General features: G+C 41.8%; 2 protein-coding genes across 2 annotated transcripts in view; both read left to right on the top strand.

The window, feature by feature from the left end:
- Positions 1-650: 650 nt before the first annotated feature.
- The window catches only part of LOC136942890 (NLR family CARD domain-containing protein 3-like), a 122700-nt gene continuing 102795 nt past the window's right edge, over positions 651-20555 (top strand). The window contains 3 exon segments of the mRNA XM_067235918.1: positions 651-715; positions 3605-3663; positions 3787-3903. Coding sequence (XP_067092019.1) covers positions 3620-3663; positions 3787-3903 — 161 coding nt within the window. The 5' untranslated portion in view covers positions 651-715; positions 3605-3619.
- LOC136942892 (NACHT, LRR and PYD domains-containing protein 12-like) overlaps positions 7045-20555 on the top strand; it is a 73277-nt gene continuing 59766 nt past the window's right edge. Inside the window, 4 exon segments of the mRNA XM_067235921.1 lie at positions 7045-7235; positions 7471-9241; positions 9371-9538; positions 15279-15446. Of these exon segments, the coding sequence (XP_067092022.1) occupies positions 7055-7235; positions 7471-9241; positions 9371-9538; positions 15279-15446 (2288 nt within the window). The 5' untranslated portion in view covers positions 7045-7054.

Raw genomic sequence — 20555 nt, 5'->3', positions numbered from 1 at the left:
GCCCCTCAACCAACCTAAACCCTCAAGGAAGACAAGGAAAAACTCCCAGAAAAACTCACTAGAGGAAAAATGGAAGACATCTTGGGAGGACCAATTCAGTGAGAGACCCCCTCCTCCAGAGACGGTTGGTGAAAGAGAGGAGCAGAACACAGGCTTAACATAGTCATACAGCAGGGAAGTGGCAATGGGTGCTGAAACACCAAAATCCAGTGTTCAACTTGGGTCAGAGTTGGTAAATGTCAGTTTAAGCAGAGGTAGCCACAGGGCTGGGGACTGTGATCGGCGCAGCATCACAGGCAGGGGGATGAGGAAAGGGACCAGGAACTCGCTGTTGTCCGTCAGGGAGACCAGGTGTCCAGCGTTGGCAGACTGACGACCAGGCCGATGCTGACAGCTCAAACCCCCCACACCACAGGGTGTTCAATTCAGTGTTCAGCTCTCCTCCCCTCTCCTCCTCTATCCTCTCCTCTCTTCCCCATCTCCTCCTCCCCCTTTCTACCCTCTTGGGGCATGCATGCACCCTTACAGAAGTAAGTTCCAGTAATGAGACTCCAAACAGGATCAACTGGTCCAAACACAAGTGTGTGTGGTGATTGTATGTGGGTGTGACACATTCAAATATGTACTGTATTTTAGTGTACATTACTGTCAGACACACACAGAACCAGATGGAGCACAGAGAGGAGGCTGATGGTGAAACCAGAGTTTTATAAAGGTCAGTAGAATGGTGTTTATTCACATGGTGGAGAGTGGATGATTTACTGTCAGTCCAGAATAGGTTATGATTAAGTAAATTAGCATCCCTAACCCTGGTCTGATGTCTTATCCTTTCAAATACTGCAGGTGTGTTTGTTTGACAGCATAGATCCTAGGCTGTTCAATATAACATTGTTTTGTGTCCATTAAACATGTCAAGTGTGTCTGTAAATGTGATCATAAGCTAAAAGGTGTTAGCAACACAGCCAGTCAGTGGTTAAGGACCTCCCACCTGTGTTGATTGACAGGAAGAGGGTGTACTGTGTTATCAGTTAACAGGGACCAGGGAAGGAGACCGGCTATGACAGTTGACAAGGAAACTATACTTGTGTAATTAAGGGCTTAAATGAACATATCAAATGTATATATCATATTTAGAGTGCTTTGGTCTTGTATAGACTGGGGAGCTAGTGCTAACAGCTTTTGATTGTGGTTCAAAGAGATGGCTAGCCCATGACAACCCATAATGACATAAACCTTCATTCAATACACCCCCAGGTGTAAACCTGTTCCACATGTTCCTCTGTGCATTGGTGAAGGTTTCATTTGCACAGTGCAAGAGTATCCTGAGCATGAGAGAGACCCTGATCAGAGACAGGACAGAGAGAGGAGGGTTCTGGCAGGGCAGGTGATCAGAGACAGGACAGAGAGAGGAGGGTTCTGGCAGGGCAGGTGATCAGAGACAGGACAGAGAGAGAGAGGAGGGTTCTGGCAGGGCAGGTGATCAGAGACAGGACAGAGAGAGAGAGGAGGGTTCTGGCAGGGCAGGTGATCAGAGACAGGACAGAGAGAGAGAGGAGGGTTCTGGCAGGGCAGGTGATGTAGGTGTCACACCCACGGCCGTGCCCCAGCTTGTGTTCATGTTTATATGTGCCCTAGTGTTTCCCTGTGGTCTCTGTGTGATTACCTGCACCCGTGTCTTGCTAAGAGTCTGTGTGAGGTTTTGAGTTTGCTTGTTTGTCGTAGTTTGTTTCACCTGTGTCTAGTTTGGTCGAGTGTGTATTTATGGTTCCTCCCCTGGTCAGTCTTTGTCACTTCCTTGTTGTTTACATTGTGTTATGTACGTGTGAGTATTTCCTCTTGGCCCAGGTTTTTGGAGGAAAAGAAACACTTAGTGTTTTGTTCCTGCCTTGCCTGCCTCTCCCTGTGTTGGGGTCCAGCCCCCACACTCACACCGTGACAGCAGGCTGCAGGTGAACGAGGAACATCCAGAGTTACAGGACTGAACACAGTACTGTGATAATCATGTTAGAGGATCACAAGTCATATTTCTGGAATGATTAGGGGTCATTGTACATTTGATTTGTCCATAATTTGTTTATGTAATCTCATTTAGTCATCATTCCTTTAAGTTATGGGACCCACAACTCCTGAGAACACCTAACATTTCTGCTGGGAGCGTCAAGTGAAAAACAGATGCATTTCCTCATACATGACATTCTATAGAAACCATGTAGCAGCACAGGACTGGAATGTAGCAGAGAGACCAGACAAACGAGAATCAGACTAAACTCTCCAATGTAGAAAGGGAGGCAGGGAGAGAGATTAAGAAGGGGAGTGAGAGAAAGAGGAAGGGGGGTGGAGGGACAAAGAGCACATGTACAGAAAGTGGGACAAAAAGAGGGGGGAGTTTGACTTGGTACAATCCTGTGTGAATCTTTGTTTGGTTTGCAACTCAGACTTCCTGACTACCTCCACCTGTATCTCCCTCCAGCTCTCCTCTACCTGACTACCTCCACCTGTATCTCCCTCCAGCTCTCCTCCACCTGACTACCTACACCTGTATCTCCCTCCAGCTCTCCTCCACCTGACTACCTCCACCTGTATCTCCCTCCAGCTCTCCTCTACCTGACTACCTCCACCTGTATCTCCCTCCAGCTCTCCTCCACCTGACTACCTACACCTGTATCTCCCTCCAGCTCTCCTCCACCTGACTACCTACACCTGTATCTCCCTCCAGATCTCCTCCACCTGACTACCAACACCTGTATCTCCCTCTACCAGATCTAACCAGTCTATCCTGATTCATGGTCCCTGTACCAGATCTGACCTATCAGCTTATCCTGGTTCATGGTCCCTGTACCAGATCTCTGTCTTCGTGGCACCTTGAGATCCCCAGTGTCCGTAGCAGCTGGAAACACATCAATGTTACTGTATATAGACCCTGTTAACAGGGTCTTTGTTTTCAAAGGGTTTGGATTCATGAGTGTAAACCATCCTGGACTCAGAGCAGTGAGGTAGTATAACTGCACTTGGATACAGAGGTAGATATAGTCATCCTTTTTAGTACCCTCCAGGTCTGCCTTGTGGAGTGGGGGGTTGTGACCTGGTGGTTGTAGTGTAAAGGTTGCAACCTACAGTATATATACATGTGGAGGTTGTAACCTACAGTATATATACATGTGGAGGTTGTAACCTGCAGTATATATACATGTGGAGGTTGTAAACTACAGTATATGTGGAGGTTGTAACCTGCAGTATACTGTATAAGGAGCTTCCTGTATCGATGGCCTTGCAGGAAACAGTGCAGCTGCATGACATGCTGGTGTCCAGAGACAAGTTGCTGGTCTCTCTACTCACTGAGCAGCCCAGTCTCTCTGGGGAAACATCACGTTTCTGACAGATGCAAGTCTGCACATGTTGTCACAGAGGGACTCAATTGGCCTTACTACTGGATGTGAAAAGATCCATGTATCAACAGTGTAATCCATGTTTTAGAATTATACTAATTAACCAACAAAACATTACTGTGTTTCAGGGCGCTGCCTCTAAAATGAGTCTCTCAGGGGAGAGAGAGGAGGGGGGCGCTGCCTCTAAAATGAGTCTCTCAGGGGAGAGAGAGGAGGAGGGCACTGCCTCTAAAATGAGTCTCTCTGGGGAACATGACATGGACACCAAAGCTAAGAGGTAAGAGGAGAATCCATAACTGTTCATGACTGTTCTCCATCTCAGAGCTCAGCAGTGATATCATGACATCATCATTAGTCAGAATAAATGAGAGACTGAAGGTCTGTCTCTGTTGTGTTGAAGCCCAATCCAGCAGAGACCAGCCTCACCTGTACCCAGCTGTGTGTCCATGAAGAGTGACTGGTCTATGGAGGCACCTATCGTGTTCAGTGATGGAGGAGGACCTTCTAGTGAGGAAGGGTATGTACTGACCTCTGCTGGTGTTCAATGTTATGTGATGAAGGTGACATGTTGTGAAGAAGCTGTCTCTACTGGGACTCAACCTTCCTATATTATAATATATTTGTCTTATAGTTTATTTGTGATTAGTGTTTAAATGTATTTGGGCCCATATGAATCAATGCAGCATTTCTTATTCATGTCAGAGCACAACCTGCTGTTGTCTATTTTTATTCAAGTTTTCTCCAAATTTCAAGTACAAAAACTGGTCAGGAATCTCAGCAAGTTTGAAAATGTCATTCAGTCTTCACAAAGGTTTCCTCAGGTACTGTGAGCTAGGAGGTGTGATTGTGAAAATAGTCTTGTAGAACAGTTGTTGGTAGAGGGGAAGAGTAACACTATTAGCATAGGGTGCTAAAGTCTTCACTCTGGTGGCAGAACTAGGGTTAGGGTTAGACTAGAGCAGAGTGATAACTGGAGATACCATCCTGTAGGTTTATATTCCAACCCTGTGTCCTTGACAGATACCCTCATGTAAGTTTACACTCCAACCCTGCTCCTTGAGAGATACCCTCCTGTAGGTTTATATTCCAACCCTGCTATTGAGAGATACCATCCTGTAGGTTTACACTCCAACCCTGCTCCTGGAGAGATACCCTCCTGTAGACACAAACACCAGCTCTAGCTAGTTCAGCTAACCTGAATGTGAGCTTAGAACACAGACGTCTCCTCCTAGTGGAAGCCTTCAGTTAAACCAGTCCTAAACTAACCGGGTACCGTATTTTTCGGAAATAAAGCCACGATTTATACCCCGATTTAAAAATGTTCTTGTGGTGTTGCGTCTTATATGTATAGCACATTTTTATAACAAAACAACATTAGACAACAAACAAAAGAAAAACACTTTTTTCGTGAATGCTATTTAAATATTAGTTAATTCCCGGGCAATAGAAAACATACATTATGCACTTACTTACTTTTGTTTTTGAAGTGTGTTACACAACGGCATGCTGTAAGATGGCCTATACTCTTGCATTGCTTGATATCATTGTTCCTGTATCAAGTGCAGCCTATATTCCAGTACAGTTTATACTCCGATTTACAAACACAAAGCTCCCATTCTAGTGGGGTGCGGTTCATAGAAAAAGCCTTATTTTCCGAAAAATACGGTAGTTATAACTTTTAAGTAGTTATACATTTTAAAATACTTGACATATAATGTCAATACTGAGTTTTTCTATAATAGCTTTACATGCAATAAAAAGAGATCAGTGACTGACAAACATAACCTCCCCCTCCCTACACACACATTCACACAAACACACATACACAAATGTATGGTCACCCTAGTCATAACCTCCATGCACACACACACAGACAGCATGAGAGTCAAAGCCCTGCAGGTACCAGGCCTGGTATGAGCACAGACCGGGCGGGGCTCAGCCCACTTAGACTGGTTGAGACCAGAAGGTCTTAAACTCCTGGGTGGAGGAGTGCTGCAGTGTCTAAAGCAGGCTGCTAGCAAACATGCAGCCCTGTGTGAGGTGGACCCTGATGTCATTCTTCAGTGTCTGGTTGAAACACACTGTGGTGGAAATTCTGAGAATCAGTCGTAATAAAATGGTAAATGTCTCTCCATACATATTTATTAACAAACAAACAATTGAACACAGAAACAACCATCTTTAACACACAAACATTAGACAATACACATAACAATCTGCAGATCGGCTCAAACCTATGAGAGGGTCTAAAGTCATCACCTGTCTGCTGCATTTCATTCATCAGACAATAACACTAAACCATCTGGCCATGAAACATACGATCAGAGTCCACGTGCATCTAAAAGCACCTAAATACCTCAACAGATTCTGATGCCCAACACATCTTCAGCTGCAACATTTAAAGGAGCGCCATGGAATTTGTCAAACATTTACATTTATTCATGTAGCAGGCGCTTTTATCCAAAGCGATTTCCAAGAGAGAGCTTTACAAAAGAGCACAGGTCACTGATCATAAACAACGAGACGCCCCAAAACATTGCGAGTAGCCAAACATGAAGCATACATTGTGAAAAGCAAATAAGTGCCAATGGGGAGAACCATAAGAGGATGTAATTAAACAAGTTACAAATTAAACAACATGTGCAAGAGTGTACCTGTAGAAAAAGCAAGCAACAATAGTATAATATAATTCACAGCAAGTACAAGAAGTCAGTTACAACTAACCAACAAGAGCAACAAGTCCCTCAGTAAGAGTCATTGTGTTCCTGGAGAAAACTAACATCAGGTAAAGGAAATCATTCCTCACCCTACGTTCTCAGACTGAGCGTTTTACGAGGTCCTTTGTCCCAGCTGTCATAAAACTATATGACTCCACACTGTTTTGCACTATACATCTTATCTACACTGTACATAACCTTATTGTATTGTATTGTCTGTTTGTATTGTATCGTATTGTCTGTACATATTGTCTGTAATTATTGTTAATATGAGAGCTGTGAGAGATACCTGAATTTCCTAACAGGATTAATAAAGTATCTATCTATCTATCTATCATCTCTTATGGTTCTTCCCTTTGGCACTTTTTTGTTTTTTCACAATGTATGCTTCATGTTTTGGCTACCCGCAATGTTGTTGTTATGATCAGTGACCTATGCTCTTTAGTAAAGCTCTCTCTTGAAAGTCGCTTTGGATAAAAGCATCTGCTAAATTAATAAATGTAAATGTATGGTTTAAGGAAATTATTGATTACTCAGACAGCTAGTGTCCAACAGGAAACCCCCTCATGGAAAGGAACAAATCAGTGCCATCTAGTGATATAGAATATAGTTTACTCTGTATCACTCTTAAACAGAGTGTCTGTGTGTATGCATGAATGGAGACAGTTCAGTATTTTAGTCTTAGATATTTAGCCCATGTGGTTCATGTGTTTAAGTAATGTCATCTCTTGTCCACAGAGATCAACAGAAGTCAGACCAGAGTCACCATGACGACTTGTCTTTTATATTCACAGTGAGTTTTGTGTTCATTTAAAGTACAAACAATACATAATCCTTTTAATGCGATTGTACTACTGTGTATAGAGTTCCTGGTTCCTCTGATATTTTCCCTCTCTGTTTCAGGTGCTTGAGGAGACTGTCATCAAGTTTGTGAAGGAAGAGCTGAAGAGGATGAAGAGGATTCTGAGTCCAGATTTCCCAGAAGGCTTAGAGAGTCAGAGGGAGGACCAGGAAGTGGTGGACCCTGAATATCAGAAGCAGGAGAGCAGTGCCAGAGAGGGAGCTCTGAAGATCACACTGCACGTCCTGAGGAACATGAACCACAAGGAGCTGGCTGACACTCTGGAGGAAAGTAAGAGACATATTTAGTCTTAGTTGACCGATTGATGGTTTATGATGAAGATACAGGTTAAGAGAACCAGAGTAACTTTCAACTGGCAAAGTGCAATGATGGAAAATACATGTTTATGTATAAGCCATCAATGTCTGCCGTATTTAGAATCTGAAAAACTATTCTGAACTGTTAAGTAACTTTCTCTTGCAAACTAAAGCCCTGTTAAGAATAACATCTGTGTTTGGTCATTCAGGAGAGCTTTTTTGTCATAGACTCTCACGTACACTCAAATCTAACCTGAAGAAGAAGTTTCAGACTATCTTTGAGGTCATAGCTCAACAAGGAAACCCAACACTTCTCAATAAAATCTACACAGACGTCTACATCACAGAGGGTGAGAGTGCAGAGGTCAATAAAGAACATGAGGTGAGACAGATTGAGACAGCCTCCAGGAAATCAGCAAGACCAGAGACAGCCATCACATGCAACAACATCTTTAAACCCTCAGATGGACGAGACACACCTATCAGAATTGTTCTGACAAAAGGAGTTGCTGGCATCGGAAAAACTGTCTCTGTGCAGAAGTTCATCACGGACTGGGCTGAGGGACTAGCCAATCAGGAAATCCAGTTAATCTTTCCTCTGCCGTTTCGAGAGCTGAATCTGTTGGATGGAGAAGAGTTCAGTCTGATGGAACTTGTCCATCACTTCTTCTCAGAAACCAGAGAATCAGGAATCTCCAACTATGACAAGTACAACGTTCTGTTTGTCTTTGACGGTCTGGATGAGTGTCGACTGCCCTTAGCCTTCGAAAAGAACAAGAGCTGGTGTGATGTCACAGAGTCCACCTCAGTGGATGTGCTGCTGACCAACCTGATCCGAGGAAACCTGCTTCCCTCTGCTCTCATCTGGATCACCACTCGACCTGCAGCAGCCAATCAGATCCCTTCTGGGTGTATTGACCTGGTGACAGAAATACAAGGGTTCAATGACCCACAGAAGGATGAGTACATCATGAAGAGATGCAGTGATAAGAAGCTGGCCAGCAGAATCATCTCACACATCAAGACATCTAGGACTCTCTACATCATGTGCCACATTCCAGTCTTCTCCCTAATGTGTGTGACAGTCCTGGAGCACATGCTGAGAACAGAGAAGAAAGAGAAGATGCCCAAGACCCTGACTGAGATGTACACAGCCTTCCTGGTGTTACAGACCAAACAGAAGAAGGTGAAGTATCATGGGAAAACTGAGACAGATCCACACTGGGATGAAGAGAGCATTAAGAGCATTCTGTCACTGGGAAAACTGGCCTTTCACCAGCTGGACAAAGGCAACCTGATTTTCTATGAGAAAGACCTGACAGAGTGTGGCATTGATGTCCGTGATGCCTCAGTGTACTCAGGAGTGTTCACACAGATCTTCAGACAGGATGGTAAAGTCTTCCAGGAGAAGGTGTTCTGCTTTGTCCATCTGAGCTTTCAGGAGTTTCTGGCTGCTGTGTTTGTGTTTCTCTCATTCATCAACAACAATGAAAATCTGATGTCTCAGTCCACCTCAGACACATCTGACGTGTACAAGAGTGCTGTGGACAAGGCCTTGCAGAGTAAGAATGGACACCTGGACCTTTTCCTCCGCTTCTTCCTGGGTCTCTCAATGGAGTCCAATCAGTCTGACTTACGAGGCCTACTGACTCATACAGGAAGCATCACACAGAGCCATGAGGAAACAGTCAAGTACATCAAGGAGAAGATTAGAGAGAATCACTCTGCAGAGAGATGCATGAATCTGTTCCACTGTCTGAATGAACTGAATGACAATTCTTTGGTGGAGGAGATCCAACAGTACCTGAGCTCAGGAAGTCTCTCCAGTGAGGAGCTCTCATCTACACAGAGGTCAGCTCTGTTCTTTGTGTTGCTGACTTCAGAAGAGACAATGGACGTGTTTGACCTGAAGATATACTCCAGATCAGAGGAAGGTCTTCTGAGGCTGCTGCCAGTGGTCAAAGACTCCAAAACTGCTCTGTATGTATAAAGTAATTTTAATAATGATATAATTTAGGACATATTGTGATGTGATGTTTGATTATCCTATGATCCCATCGTACAAAGTATGACTCTGATGATGTTTCATGTTCTCCTTATGTCATGTAGGTTGAATGACTGTAACCTCTCAGAACGGTGCTGTGAAGCGCTGGCCTCAGCTCTCCCCTCCTCAGAGCTTACAGAGCTGGACTTGAGTAACAATCACCTGGGGGATTCAGGCATGAAGCTGCTCTCTGCTGGACTGGGGAATCCACTCTGCAAACTGGAGACACTGAGGTCTGTATATATGTTCTACATGAGTATGGGTATGAATATCATGCCAAGAATAAGATATGCTTTTTGTCATCAGTGAGGAGTAGTTTGATAAGTATTTGATGGTATTCTGCATAACTTGGTTGTAACAAGTGGTTATTTGAGTCACTAAAATCCTTTCTTCCCCATTCTGATGCTCAGTTTGAACTTCAGCAAGTTGTCTTGACCATGTCTACATGCCTAAATGTATTGAGTTGCTGCCATGTGATTGGCTGACTAGCTATTCGTGTTAACAAGCAATTGAACAGGTGTACCTCATAAAGTGGAGGGTGAGTGTATTTGGGTAGTGTTAACAATCTTTAAGCCCTTGTCCAAAGGGTAATGAAACGCAGCTTATTGGGTGTGCTCATGCCTTCGGAGAGCACAATCATTGTTCTCTCACATATATTATAATTGGGTGTGCTCAAGCCTTCGGCGAGAGCATAACCTTTGTTCTCTCACATATATATTATTATTATTATTTTTATTATTCTTTTTGCCCCCCTAAAACTCAGTCAATATTTGGCCTACATAGACAACGTAGGTGTCAAACGTTTCGTCTTGGTAGCGATTGAGTTGCTTCTATTGGAATTTATGTTCCGTTGCATGGTTTGGGCTTAAGTTAAGTTTTTGTGGCGAAAAGTGAAGCTAACGGTGGCTAATTTGCTAGCCACAGTCACTGACGTTACTAACTTCACTGCGTCACTAACGTCACGAAAACACGCGTGACTACCTTTGGCAGAACATTCGTTTCGCATCTGTTAACTTGGGGGATAGCTAGGCTAACTATAGCTTTACTGCAAGGCAGCTGCAGGAACGCCACAAGAAAAGAGGCCAGGGTGATAACTATTTACTCATTTTACTTTGTGATATGACACACAATTGTGATGTGTAATGTACAATATAAGCTGATATTATTAAGGAAGTACATCTACTTTCTGAAACAGTAGTCTTCTATTTCACTGAAGTATTAGCATCATGACATTAGCCTGTGTTGCCCGGGCAACACATACTACAGTGGTCTATGATGTATCTGTTTTCAATCGTTAAAATAAACATTCCTCACATATACATTTTCGTTGTAGGATTTATTCTGACATTAGTAAACGATTTGTTGGTGAAATTATCATTAACTGTGGTTTCAAACCAGTGTTGCTCACTGAAACGATGTAGCCTACGCGAGACACACGACAACAAAAACATTACACAGCTGTAGGAAGTCAAACGGCGACAGAACATGTTCGGCACTCCCCTTACTTAAATCAAAAGTCTATCTAACTACTAACCTGAACTTCATTGCCACAGCCTAAACGTTGTCAATCTGTTCATGAAAATAATTAATTTCAGCCTAAACCGTACAACGGAACGTTAAATCCAATTCAACCAACGCAATCGCTACCAAGACGAACGCAGTAGTCTACTAGTACTGTACCGTAGTAGTACAATTTACCGGGGCAGCTTCTCCACACAGGGCTATATCGCATTTTGCGTTGTTACTGACAATGATCGCTACCAGTGAGCTTTTTATGAATGAGCGATTTTCCACTAAATAAATGTCAAGCTTATTTACGTTTTGGGGGGCATATTTTCAGTTAGCAGATGGGACTGTCTGAATCGCGATTCCATCTTCTACTGCCGGGTAACGTCATAGAATAATCTTCAAAGGGGGTTCTTTATTAATGAATGAATGCAATGAGTAGGCTACATGCCTGAAAATATCACGAGAAGGGAAACACTTAAAATGACGTTTAAGTCATAGAGATTAGGTCAATTTTTACACCGGTCTGCCAAATTTATTCGTTTTGATTCAACGATGAGGCTGCCTCTTGCAGGGGAAATGAGAAGACATCTATTTCATTCTACACTTCACTCGTATTTTCAGTTGTAAATGAGCAGCAAAAAAAATGCTTTTAAATCTATTTAATCTTTATAAATAATAAGTATGCATTTTCATATAAAATATACAGAAATCAGTTGTAAAAATGTCATTCAAAAACGGACCCCTGTGCAACCGACGCAAGCAAGCACACCCCACAATTTCCCCAGAAATTGTACCCTCTCTAGTTGGGTGTGCTTTGCCTTCGGCAAGGGCACAACCTTTGTTCTCTCACATATATATTATTATTATTATTCTTTTTGCCCCCCTAAAACTCAGCCAATATTTGGCCTACATAGACAACGTAGGTGTCAAAGGTTTCGTCTTGGTAGCGATTGAGTTGCTTCTATTGGAATTTACGTTCCGTTGCATGGTTTAGGCTTAAGTTAAGTTTTTGTGGCGAAAAGTGAAGCTAACGGTGGCTAATTTGCTAGCCACAGTCACTGACGTTACTAACGTCACTGCGTCACTAACGTTACGAAAACACGCGTGACTACCTTTGGCAGAACATTCGTTTCTTATCTGTTAACTTGGGGGATAGCTAGGCTAACTATAGCTTTACTGCAAGGCAGCTGCAGAAACGCCACAAGAAAAGAGGCCAGGGTGATAACTATTTACTCATTTTACTTTGTGATATGACACACAATTGTGATGTGTAATGTACAATATAAGCTGATATTATTAAGGAAGTACATCTACTTTCGGAAACAGTAGTCTACTATTTCACTGAAGTATTAGCATCATGACATTAGCCTGTGTTGCCCGGGCAACACATACTACAGTGGTCTATGATGTATCTGTTTTCAATCGTTAAAATAAACATTCCTCACATATACATTTTCGTTGTATGATTTATTCTGACATTAGTAAACGATTTGTTGGTGAAATTACCATTACCTGTGGTTTCAAACCAGTGTAGCTCACTGCAACGCTGTAGCCTACCCGAGACAATAGTGTGAGTAGCTAACAAAAACTCCTCAGCTGTTCAAGTCAAACGGCTACAGAACATGTTTGGCACTCCCCTTACTCAAAAGTCTTTCAATAGTTGAAACAATCTGACTACTAACCTGAACTTCATTGCCACAGCCTAAACTTTGTCAATCTGTTCATGAAAATAATTAATTTCAGCCTAAACCGTACAACGGAACGTTAAATCAAATTCAACCAACGCAATCGCTACCAAGACGAACACAGCAGTAGTCTAGTACTGTACTGTAGTAGTAGAATTTACCGGGGCAGCTTCTCCACACAGGGCTATATCGCATTTTGCGTTGTTACTGACAATGATCGCTACCAGTGAGCTTTTTATGAATGAGCGATTTTCCACTAAATAAATGTCAAGCTTATTTACGTTTTTGGGGGCATATTTTCAGTTAGCAGATGGTACTGTTTGAATCGCGATTCTATCTTCTGCCGGTAAAGTCGTAGAATAATCTTCAAAGGGTGTTCTTTATTAATGAATGAATGCAATACGAGTAGGCTAAATGCCTGAAAATATCACTAGAAGGGACAACTTAAAAGGACGTTTAAGTCATAGAGATTAGGTCCATTTTTACACCGGTCTGCCAAATGTATTCGTTTTGATTCAGCCTGTCAGCTGCCTCTTGCAGGGGAAATGAGAAGACATCATATTTCGTTCTACACTTCACTCGTATTTTGAGTTGTAAATGAGCAGCAAAAAAAAGATGCTTTTAAATCTATGTAATCTTTATAAATAGTATAGCCCGATGCATTTTTATATAAAATATACAGACCCCTGTGCAACCGACGCAAGCAAGCACACCCTACAATTTCCCCAGAAATTGTATCCTCTCTAGTTTGTATTATTATTTTTGCCCCCCTAAGGATCAGTCTATATTTGCACTACATAGACAATGCCTGTGTCAAAAGATTTGTCTTGGTCTCGATTGTGTTGCTTGTATTTGTATTTACGTTCTGTTGCACGGTTTAGGAGGTTCCAACGTTTTTGTGGCAGAAAAAGTACCTTTAGTCAACGAAGGGAACTCAGTGCTAGCCTACGTCACAACATCAGCACACGTTAGCAACGACGCTTAGATACAACATGCATAGATGTGCTGTTGCACAGCGAGTATCGTGCCGTGGTATACTAGCAGGCAGCACATGTACATTTAAGCAAATCAAGACTTGCAAGTTGCATGTACAGTAAGTGATGTCACATTAAATAATGTATTTAAACTCAAGCTTGTGTGGTGCGTCGCTGTCTTCAATGCCACAGCCTAAACTTTGTCAAAAGAAACATTCTCATTTTTGGCGCTTTCAAACAATCCCCTCAGTGACGTTTGGCTAGCAACAGCAGCTAGCTTGCTCGCAGCAAACTTCTTTTGAATTAGCCATTTCCCCCTAAATTAATGTCAAACTTATTTACGTTTTTGGCGGCATATTTTCAGTTAGCAGATGGTACTGTTTGAATCGCGATTCCATCTGAAATACTGCCGGTGACAACGTTGTTACAGTAGCTTGGTATTTACAGAAACAAATATTTCTGCCCCTCCATTTTTTTAAATAACATCGTACACGCAAGATCGTAAAAAATAAATAATCTGTTTACATGAACCCGCATAAATACGCCCTCGAGCGCCATCATAACTATGCCAAACCTGTAGGTGGCAGTGTAACGAGAAGGATAAAGCCATGCAAACCAATCAGAATTCTTAAAATCAACAACAACTACGAATAACACGATCGATTTCCTTTTCCTTTCAATAGTAAATATGGCGCGAGGTTCATTTGTTTGGATGATTCACAAATAAATGTAACACGATGCACAAATGTAACACGATTTACAAATAAATGACCCCATTACATTACTACAAACATAGGACGCTCACATGACGTGATGCATTGTTAGTCGCATACTGTGATGTTTGAGAACATAAAACTCCATTTAACGAGTTTTCAGAAATCTCCACTTTGGCCGGAAATGATCGTTTTACGTGATAAAACCTCAGTTTTCGTGTAAATGAAAGGCCAAACCGCCTGACAATATATGCGTCTTTCCTCTGTGTAAACGGGGCCTAAATCTATTATGCATGAACACACAACCTGTCATCCAACACACACTTTGTGAACATCTGGGGTTTCCCTCATCACAGTGCAAAAAGACTTAACTTAATCTGTGGACACCACTTGTTGTATTACAACACTGAAATGTGCAGTCATGGCCTTAGCAAAGAGAGAACGGATGTACTGTCAGACATCCCAACCTGCAGAGACTCATTTCCGGGAGGTGGCTTCTCCGCTCGCATGATGTACCCCTTCAACCAACACGTACACCACCCCCTCCCCCCCCCCCCTCGACGCAATCAGGACGCTCGATATGCACCTGTTTCGACCATAAATGACCATTGCACAGTCTCGCGCTCGCTCTAGATACAAAATCCCCGAACTCCGGGAGATTGTATAGCATTTGCGGGCGTCCGGGAGCCGCTATTGAAATGTGGGACACTCCCGGAACTTCCGGGAGACTTGGGATGTCTGTACTGTCATCTGCACCACCTTTATAGACTCTATAACCTAAATCAGTAGCACACATAATCTCAATTTCCCATTGTGTACGTGTGGGTCTTTGTGGTTGTTGTGATGTTACGTTTACTTTTTTAATAACAACCCCTCCCCCACACACACACACATCATATTATTGTACTTGGGGGTATTCCATCGGCGTAGATTAAGGAAAAGCCATGCTTTCGACAAGTCTCGCTTCGTTCCGCGAGAGTTACGTCCCATTAGGGTTTAGGACATATTGTGATGTGATATTTGACTATCGTATGATCCTATCGTACAAACTATGCCTCTGATGATGTATCATGTTCTCCTTATGTCATGTAGGTTGAATGACTGTAACCTCTCAGAACGGTGCTGTGAAGCGCTGGCCTCAGCTCTCCCCTCCTCAGAGCTTACAGAGATAGACTTGAGTTACAACAACCTGGGGGATTCAGGCATGAAGCTGCTCTCTGCTGGACTGGGGAACCCACTCTGCAAACTGGAGACACTGAGGTCTGTATATATGTTCTACATAATACCATTTATTTATTGTTTGGAGGATAACCCCTTGAGATGCAGCATCTCGTTTTCGAGGGGGTCCTCAAGACACAAGACATGCACATTCAAACTCGCTCAAGTTCCCCCACCCCCAGACCTCACCCACCCCACCAAGTCCCTATTGAATACATGTCGTATTATTGAGAGGCATATATACACATATACATACATACACATATTCATACATATATACATACATATATATGCACACATATACACAAACCTTCACCCATACACACGTATAGTATTTATTCATAAATAAAAAGAAAGAAAGAAAGAAAGAAAAAAGAAAGAAAAGTCCAGTCAAACATGAGCAAAACATTTACTGCAACAATTTGCTTGTAAGTGATTATAAAGGGATATTTTAAAGGAGTGCAAAGAGGTGATAGATCTTAGAGACCCTGGTAGGCTATTCCAGTCTGAAGGGGCTTTAAATTTAAAGGTACGCCTGCCACTCTCTTTTGAGATGTTTGGTACAGTAAAGAAGGGGTATTCGGTGTGTCTCAGTCTGTAGATAGGTCTTTATGGAATTAAATATTCCTTCAGGTAAGGAGGATAGTCAGAGTAGATACATTTGAATATTTACATTTACATTTAGTCATTTAGCAGACGCTCTTATCCAGAGCGACTTACAGTAAGTACAGGGACATTCCCCCGAGGCAAGTAGGGTGAAGTGCCTTGCCCAAGGACACAATGTCAGTTGGCATGACCGGGAATCGAACTGGCAACCTTTGGATTACTAGCCCGATTCCCTCACCGCTCAGCCATCTGACTCCTATATATAATCTGGTACCAGTGAAACTGTCTTCTGGCTTTTGGTGATAATAAATTCAGTGTGTTATACATAATACAATGGTGATTAGTGAACGGACATCTCAACACAAATCTGCACATACTATTGAAAACAACATTTAGTGCTTTTGGATTCTGATGTGTTTTGATAGACAACATCTACATAGTCTAATATAGGAAATATTAGCTGTGTCACAATTCTTAACCTAATCAGTTGAGTGAAACAGTTAATAGAACGATACAATATTCGTAAATTACAATTTATTTTATTGACTACTGAATGAATGTGACGCCTAAAGGAGAGTTGTGAGTCAAGTGCAAGGCCCAAATATTTGAGTTTATCAACTTTAACTAGCAGAGTATCATCTAAGAATTTAAGTAAGAGATTGTTGTCTTGATTCAGTGTAGCTGATCTGGTGGGAAACAGCATACTATATGATTTTTTCTTATTGAGTAGTAGGTGGTTGGACTGGAACCAAAGTTGGATGGCAGTGTGGATTGAATCCTAGAAATTTGACGCGTTAGATGCATAGATCACCGTGTCATCTGCATATAGATGAATAAGACAGTCTGAGCATATTTGAGGAAGATCATTGATAAATATAGAAAATAAAAGAGGCCCTAAGGAAGAGCCTTGAGGGACACTTTTTTCCATTAAGGATTCTGATAGATAACCCTGAAAAGACATGCTGACGTCTAGAATGGAGATAAGAGTTAAACCAAAGAAGAGATTGTTTAGAGAGGCCTATCGCATGTAGTTTGTCAAGAAGCATATAATGATCAACCATATCGAAGGCCTTAGTGAGATCTATAAATATTGCACCAGTCGACATGTTATTGCCTAAGGAGGATGAAACATCATTGGTAAATTTTAGAAGAGCAGTAGTTGTAGAAAACTTAGGTCTGAAACCAGATTGATTAGGTGACAGAATGGAGAAATCATTAATACATTTAAATAGTTGATTAAATATTAGTTTTTCAAACACTTTTGCTATACTACTTATGATGGAAATGGGTCTGTAGTTGTTAAGGTCAAGTGCATTGCCACCCTTGTGTATTGGTGTTACTCTGGCAGACTTCCACATTGATGGAACCACACAGGTGGATAACGATAAGTTAAATAAATCCGATAGAGGAAATTCCAGTACATGAGAGGCGAGCTTGATAAACTTGATCTCCAGACCATCAGGATAAGTACCATTACCTGCCTTTAGATCAGAGATTGCCAGTTGGACGTCAATAGGATTCATTGTAGCGAATGAGAAGGAGCTGCTTAACTCATCTATCGGATTAAAGTAAGAGAGGTTGAACGATTGTGAACTACAAATAGCGGAGAAGTGTTGGTTAAAAGCATTGGCAACCGCAGAAGGATCACTAATAATGTAATTGTGAACTTTGACTTTTGTGGCAATGCTTTTAGTCGATTTGTTGAGTAGAGAATTGAGACTTTTCCAGAACTTCTTAGGACTTCTGAAGTTATTAGACAGAGAATTTTTATAATAGTTCGATTTAGCGTTTCTTGTTTTAGTTGTACACATATTTCTTAATTGTTTATATACAGCCCAGTCTGTTGAGTCCTTTGACAGACGGTACTTTTCCCATGCCTTATCTCTTTGTTTAAAAAGATGTATTAGATCAGCATCAATCCAAGGTAAGTGTCTGCCCTTAACCCTTACTGATATCCAAGGGGCATGTTTGTCAATAATTTTAAGAACTTCAGTGTAAAAAAAATGCCAAGCATCTTCAACAAAAGGAATAAGGTGAAGCCTATTCCAATTTATATTTACTACATCTTGAATGAAAAACTCAGTGTTAAGATGCTTACTCTGCCTTACCCTGATTACCTTAGGTGGTAAGCGAGGCAATCTAATTTTCCATACACAGAAAACCATAGAATGATCGCTAAAGCAATCGGGTAGTACACCAGAATCAGTGACTCTTTCAGAGTGGGTGACCAAAATCCAATCTAATAAAGATTTACATCTGTGGTCAACCCGAGTAGGTTCTCGGATAAGTTGAGTCAGATTTAGGCTCTCAAAAAAATGTCTGTCGTTTAGAGATGAACGGTCTAACCAGTTTATGTTAAAGTCACCCAGTATAATCATCTCATTTGAGTTATCCACGGATTTGATGGTAGTGCCTATGCAGTTTATTGACTCTGAGGGGGAGTTTGGAGGTCGGTAAATATTCCCTATGATCAGCTGTTTATTTGCGTGAAAACAAATTTTTACAAAAAGGCATTCAAAATGTACAGGGTTTTCCTTCGGGATTACAAGTTCGGAAAATAAATTTGGGGAGACATAAGTGGCTACTCCTCCACCACGAGCACCCCTGTCAGCTCTATACACAACATAGCCATCCAGTTTGATTTCATCATCTGATATTTTTGTATTCAGCCAAGTCATAGATAGTGTGATAACACTGGGTTTATTATAGACAAGCCAGGCTCTTAAAAGAAAATTTGTATGTGGCAAGCTTCTTATGTTCAGGTGAATGACAAATAAGCCTTAACCCATATTTACTATTCAGGGACATAGGAGAAAAGGTGGACGGGGGATAAGGGGTAGAGTGAGGGAGAGAGAGCAACATACACGCAGACACACACACACCCACACGCACACACACAAATCACAAACTGGCTAGGCCAAAGCATTACAGAATGCAGATTCCATCTGCTAAATTTCTCACTGAAATAACATGAAGTGAGGGACTATTATTACATATTTTTCATGAAGAAAATAATAATTTTGGGTCAAGTTAAATCCCAGCCTTTAATAGTATGAAATAAGAGGAAATACTATTGGCCAATATCCTTCTAGTCAAAAAGAAAAAGCTCAATAGCTAGGTAGGTTAGCAGGCCTACTTAAGTTTACCATACATCAACCATAGGACCTTAAAGAAGAACATAGGAGAATGGCCAAAATGTGTCTAAGTGGCCTGAGAAACAGGTAGCCAAAGCTACTCAGTAAATAACAAGAGTTCACTTCAATAAATTCATATATAATCCTTTCATTGCCACAAATAATATTTAACAAAATGAATCTTATACCTCAATTAAATGAGACGAAGTCAGTCATTTTGGGTAATGAGTCTCAAGATCCTGAATGAAAGACTCCGCATCTCCAGGGCTTTTGAACAGGACTGCTTTGCCCGCTGCGATGATCCTCAGTGAGGCCGGATAAAGAAGAGAACATTCCATATTCAGTTCTCGGAGCTTTTTCTTGATGTTGTCAAACTGCCGACGTTTGATGACCAAGCCAGCGCTGAAGTCAGGGAAGATGTGGACACGGTTGCCTTTGTACTTTAGTTCCTTTTTCTCACGTGAAAGACGTAGTATTTGTTGTTTATCTTGGAGGCTGAGGAGTTTCACCAGGATTGGCCTTGGCCCAGGTTTCTGCACATTCGTGTGTACCGTAGTGGGATAACGATGGGCTCTCTCAATGATTGGAGGCAGCTTAAAGTTCTCTGCCCCCAGGAGTAGCTGGATAAGGTCTTTCATGAAACCAAGGATGTCCTGGCCCTCATATTTTTCCGGAACATGTAAAAAGCGCAGATTGTATATGCCCTACTCCAATTCTCTGCATCCTCAATTTTGTCTCGCAGGTAAGAGTTTTCGCTCACGAGTGTTTTAACATGCTTTTGTAGTTCAGTTAAATTGTCTTAATTTGCGCTTACTCTTTGTTCAAGTTGCGACACATGATCACCGAGTGTGGACAGCGAGCCTTGTATTGTTTGTAAGCCCGATTGAATAGTATCCATTTTCGCATCAAAATGGGAAAACATATCCAATTTCAGTTGCTGTATAGCGTTCCAAATTGATTGATTGGAAATCGGTGTCTGATCCATGGCAAACTCTAGACACGCGGATCTCAGTTAGGAAACTTTGCAACAAACAACGTTTCTATGCAGCAAACAGAGTTTCTTTGCAACGTGCAAAAGTTCAGTTTGTATCAGATTTGTTGCGAGATAATGGAACTTTAGAATTTGGGCATGAAGGCCGAAATTATGACATTTAGCAGACTACACCTGACACTCCTGTTGCCTACGCCGCCATTTTGTCCGCAGTTTTTTTAAATGAAGGGTGAGACAATAATAAGACAATAGCAAAGTTACAATAGTTACAACATTCTCTGTTAACCTTAGATATGGTTGTACGTGAAAATCCCAGTAGATCAGCAGTTATACTGAAATACTCAGACCAGCCTGTCTGGCACCAACAACCATGCCACATTCATGTTCAAGTTCAAGTCTTGTATTGTCAGGTGCACAGAA

The sequence above is a fragment of the Osmerus mordax genome, chromosome 5 (genome assembly GCF_038355195.1).
Source record: "Osmerus mordax isolate fOsmMor3 chromosome 5, fOsmMor3.pri, whole genome shotgun sequence".
Taxonomy (NCBI): Eukaryota; Metazoa; Chordata; class Actinopteri; order Osmeriformes; family Osmeridae; genus Osmerus; species Osmerus mordax.
This window is presented reverse-complemented; position numbering and strand designations above follow the sequence as displayed.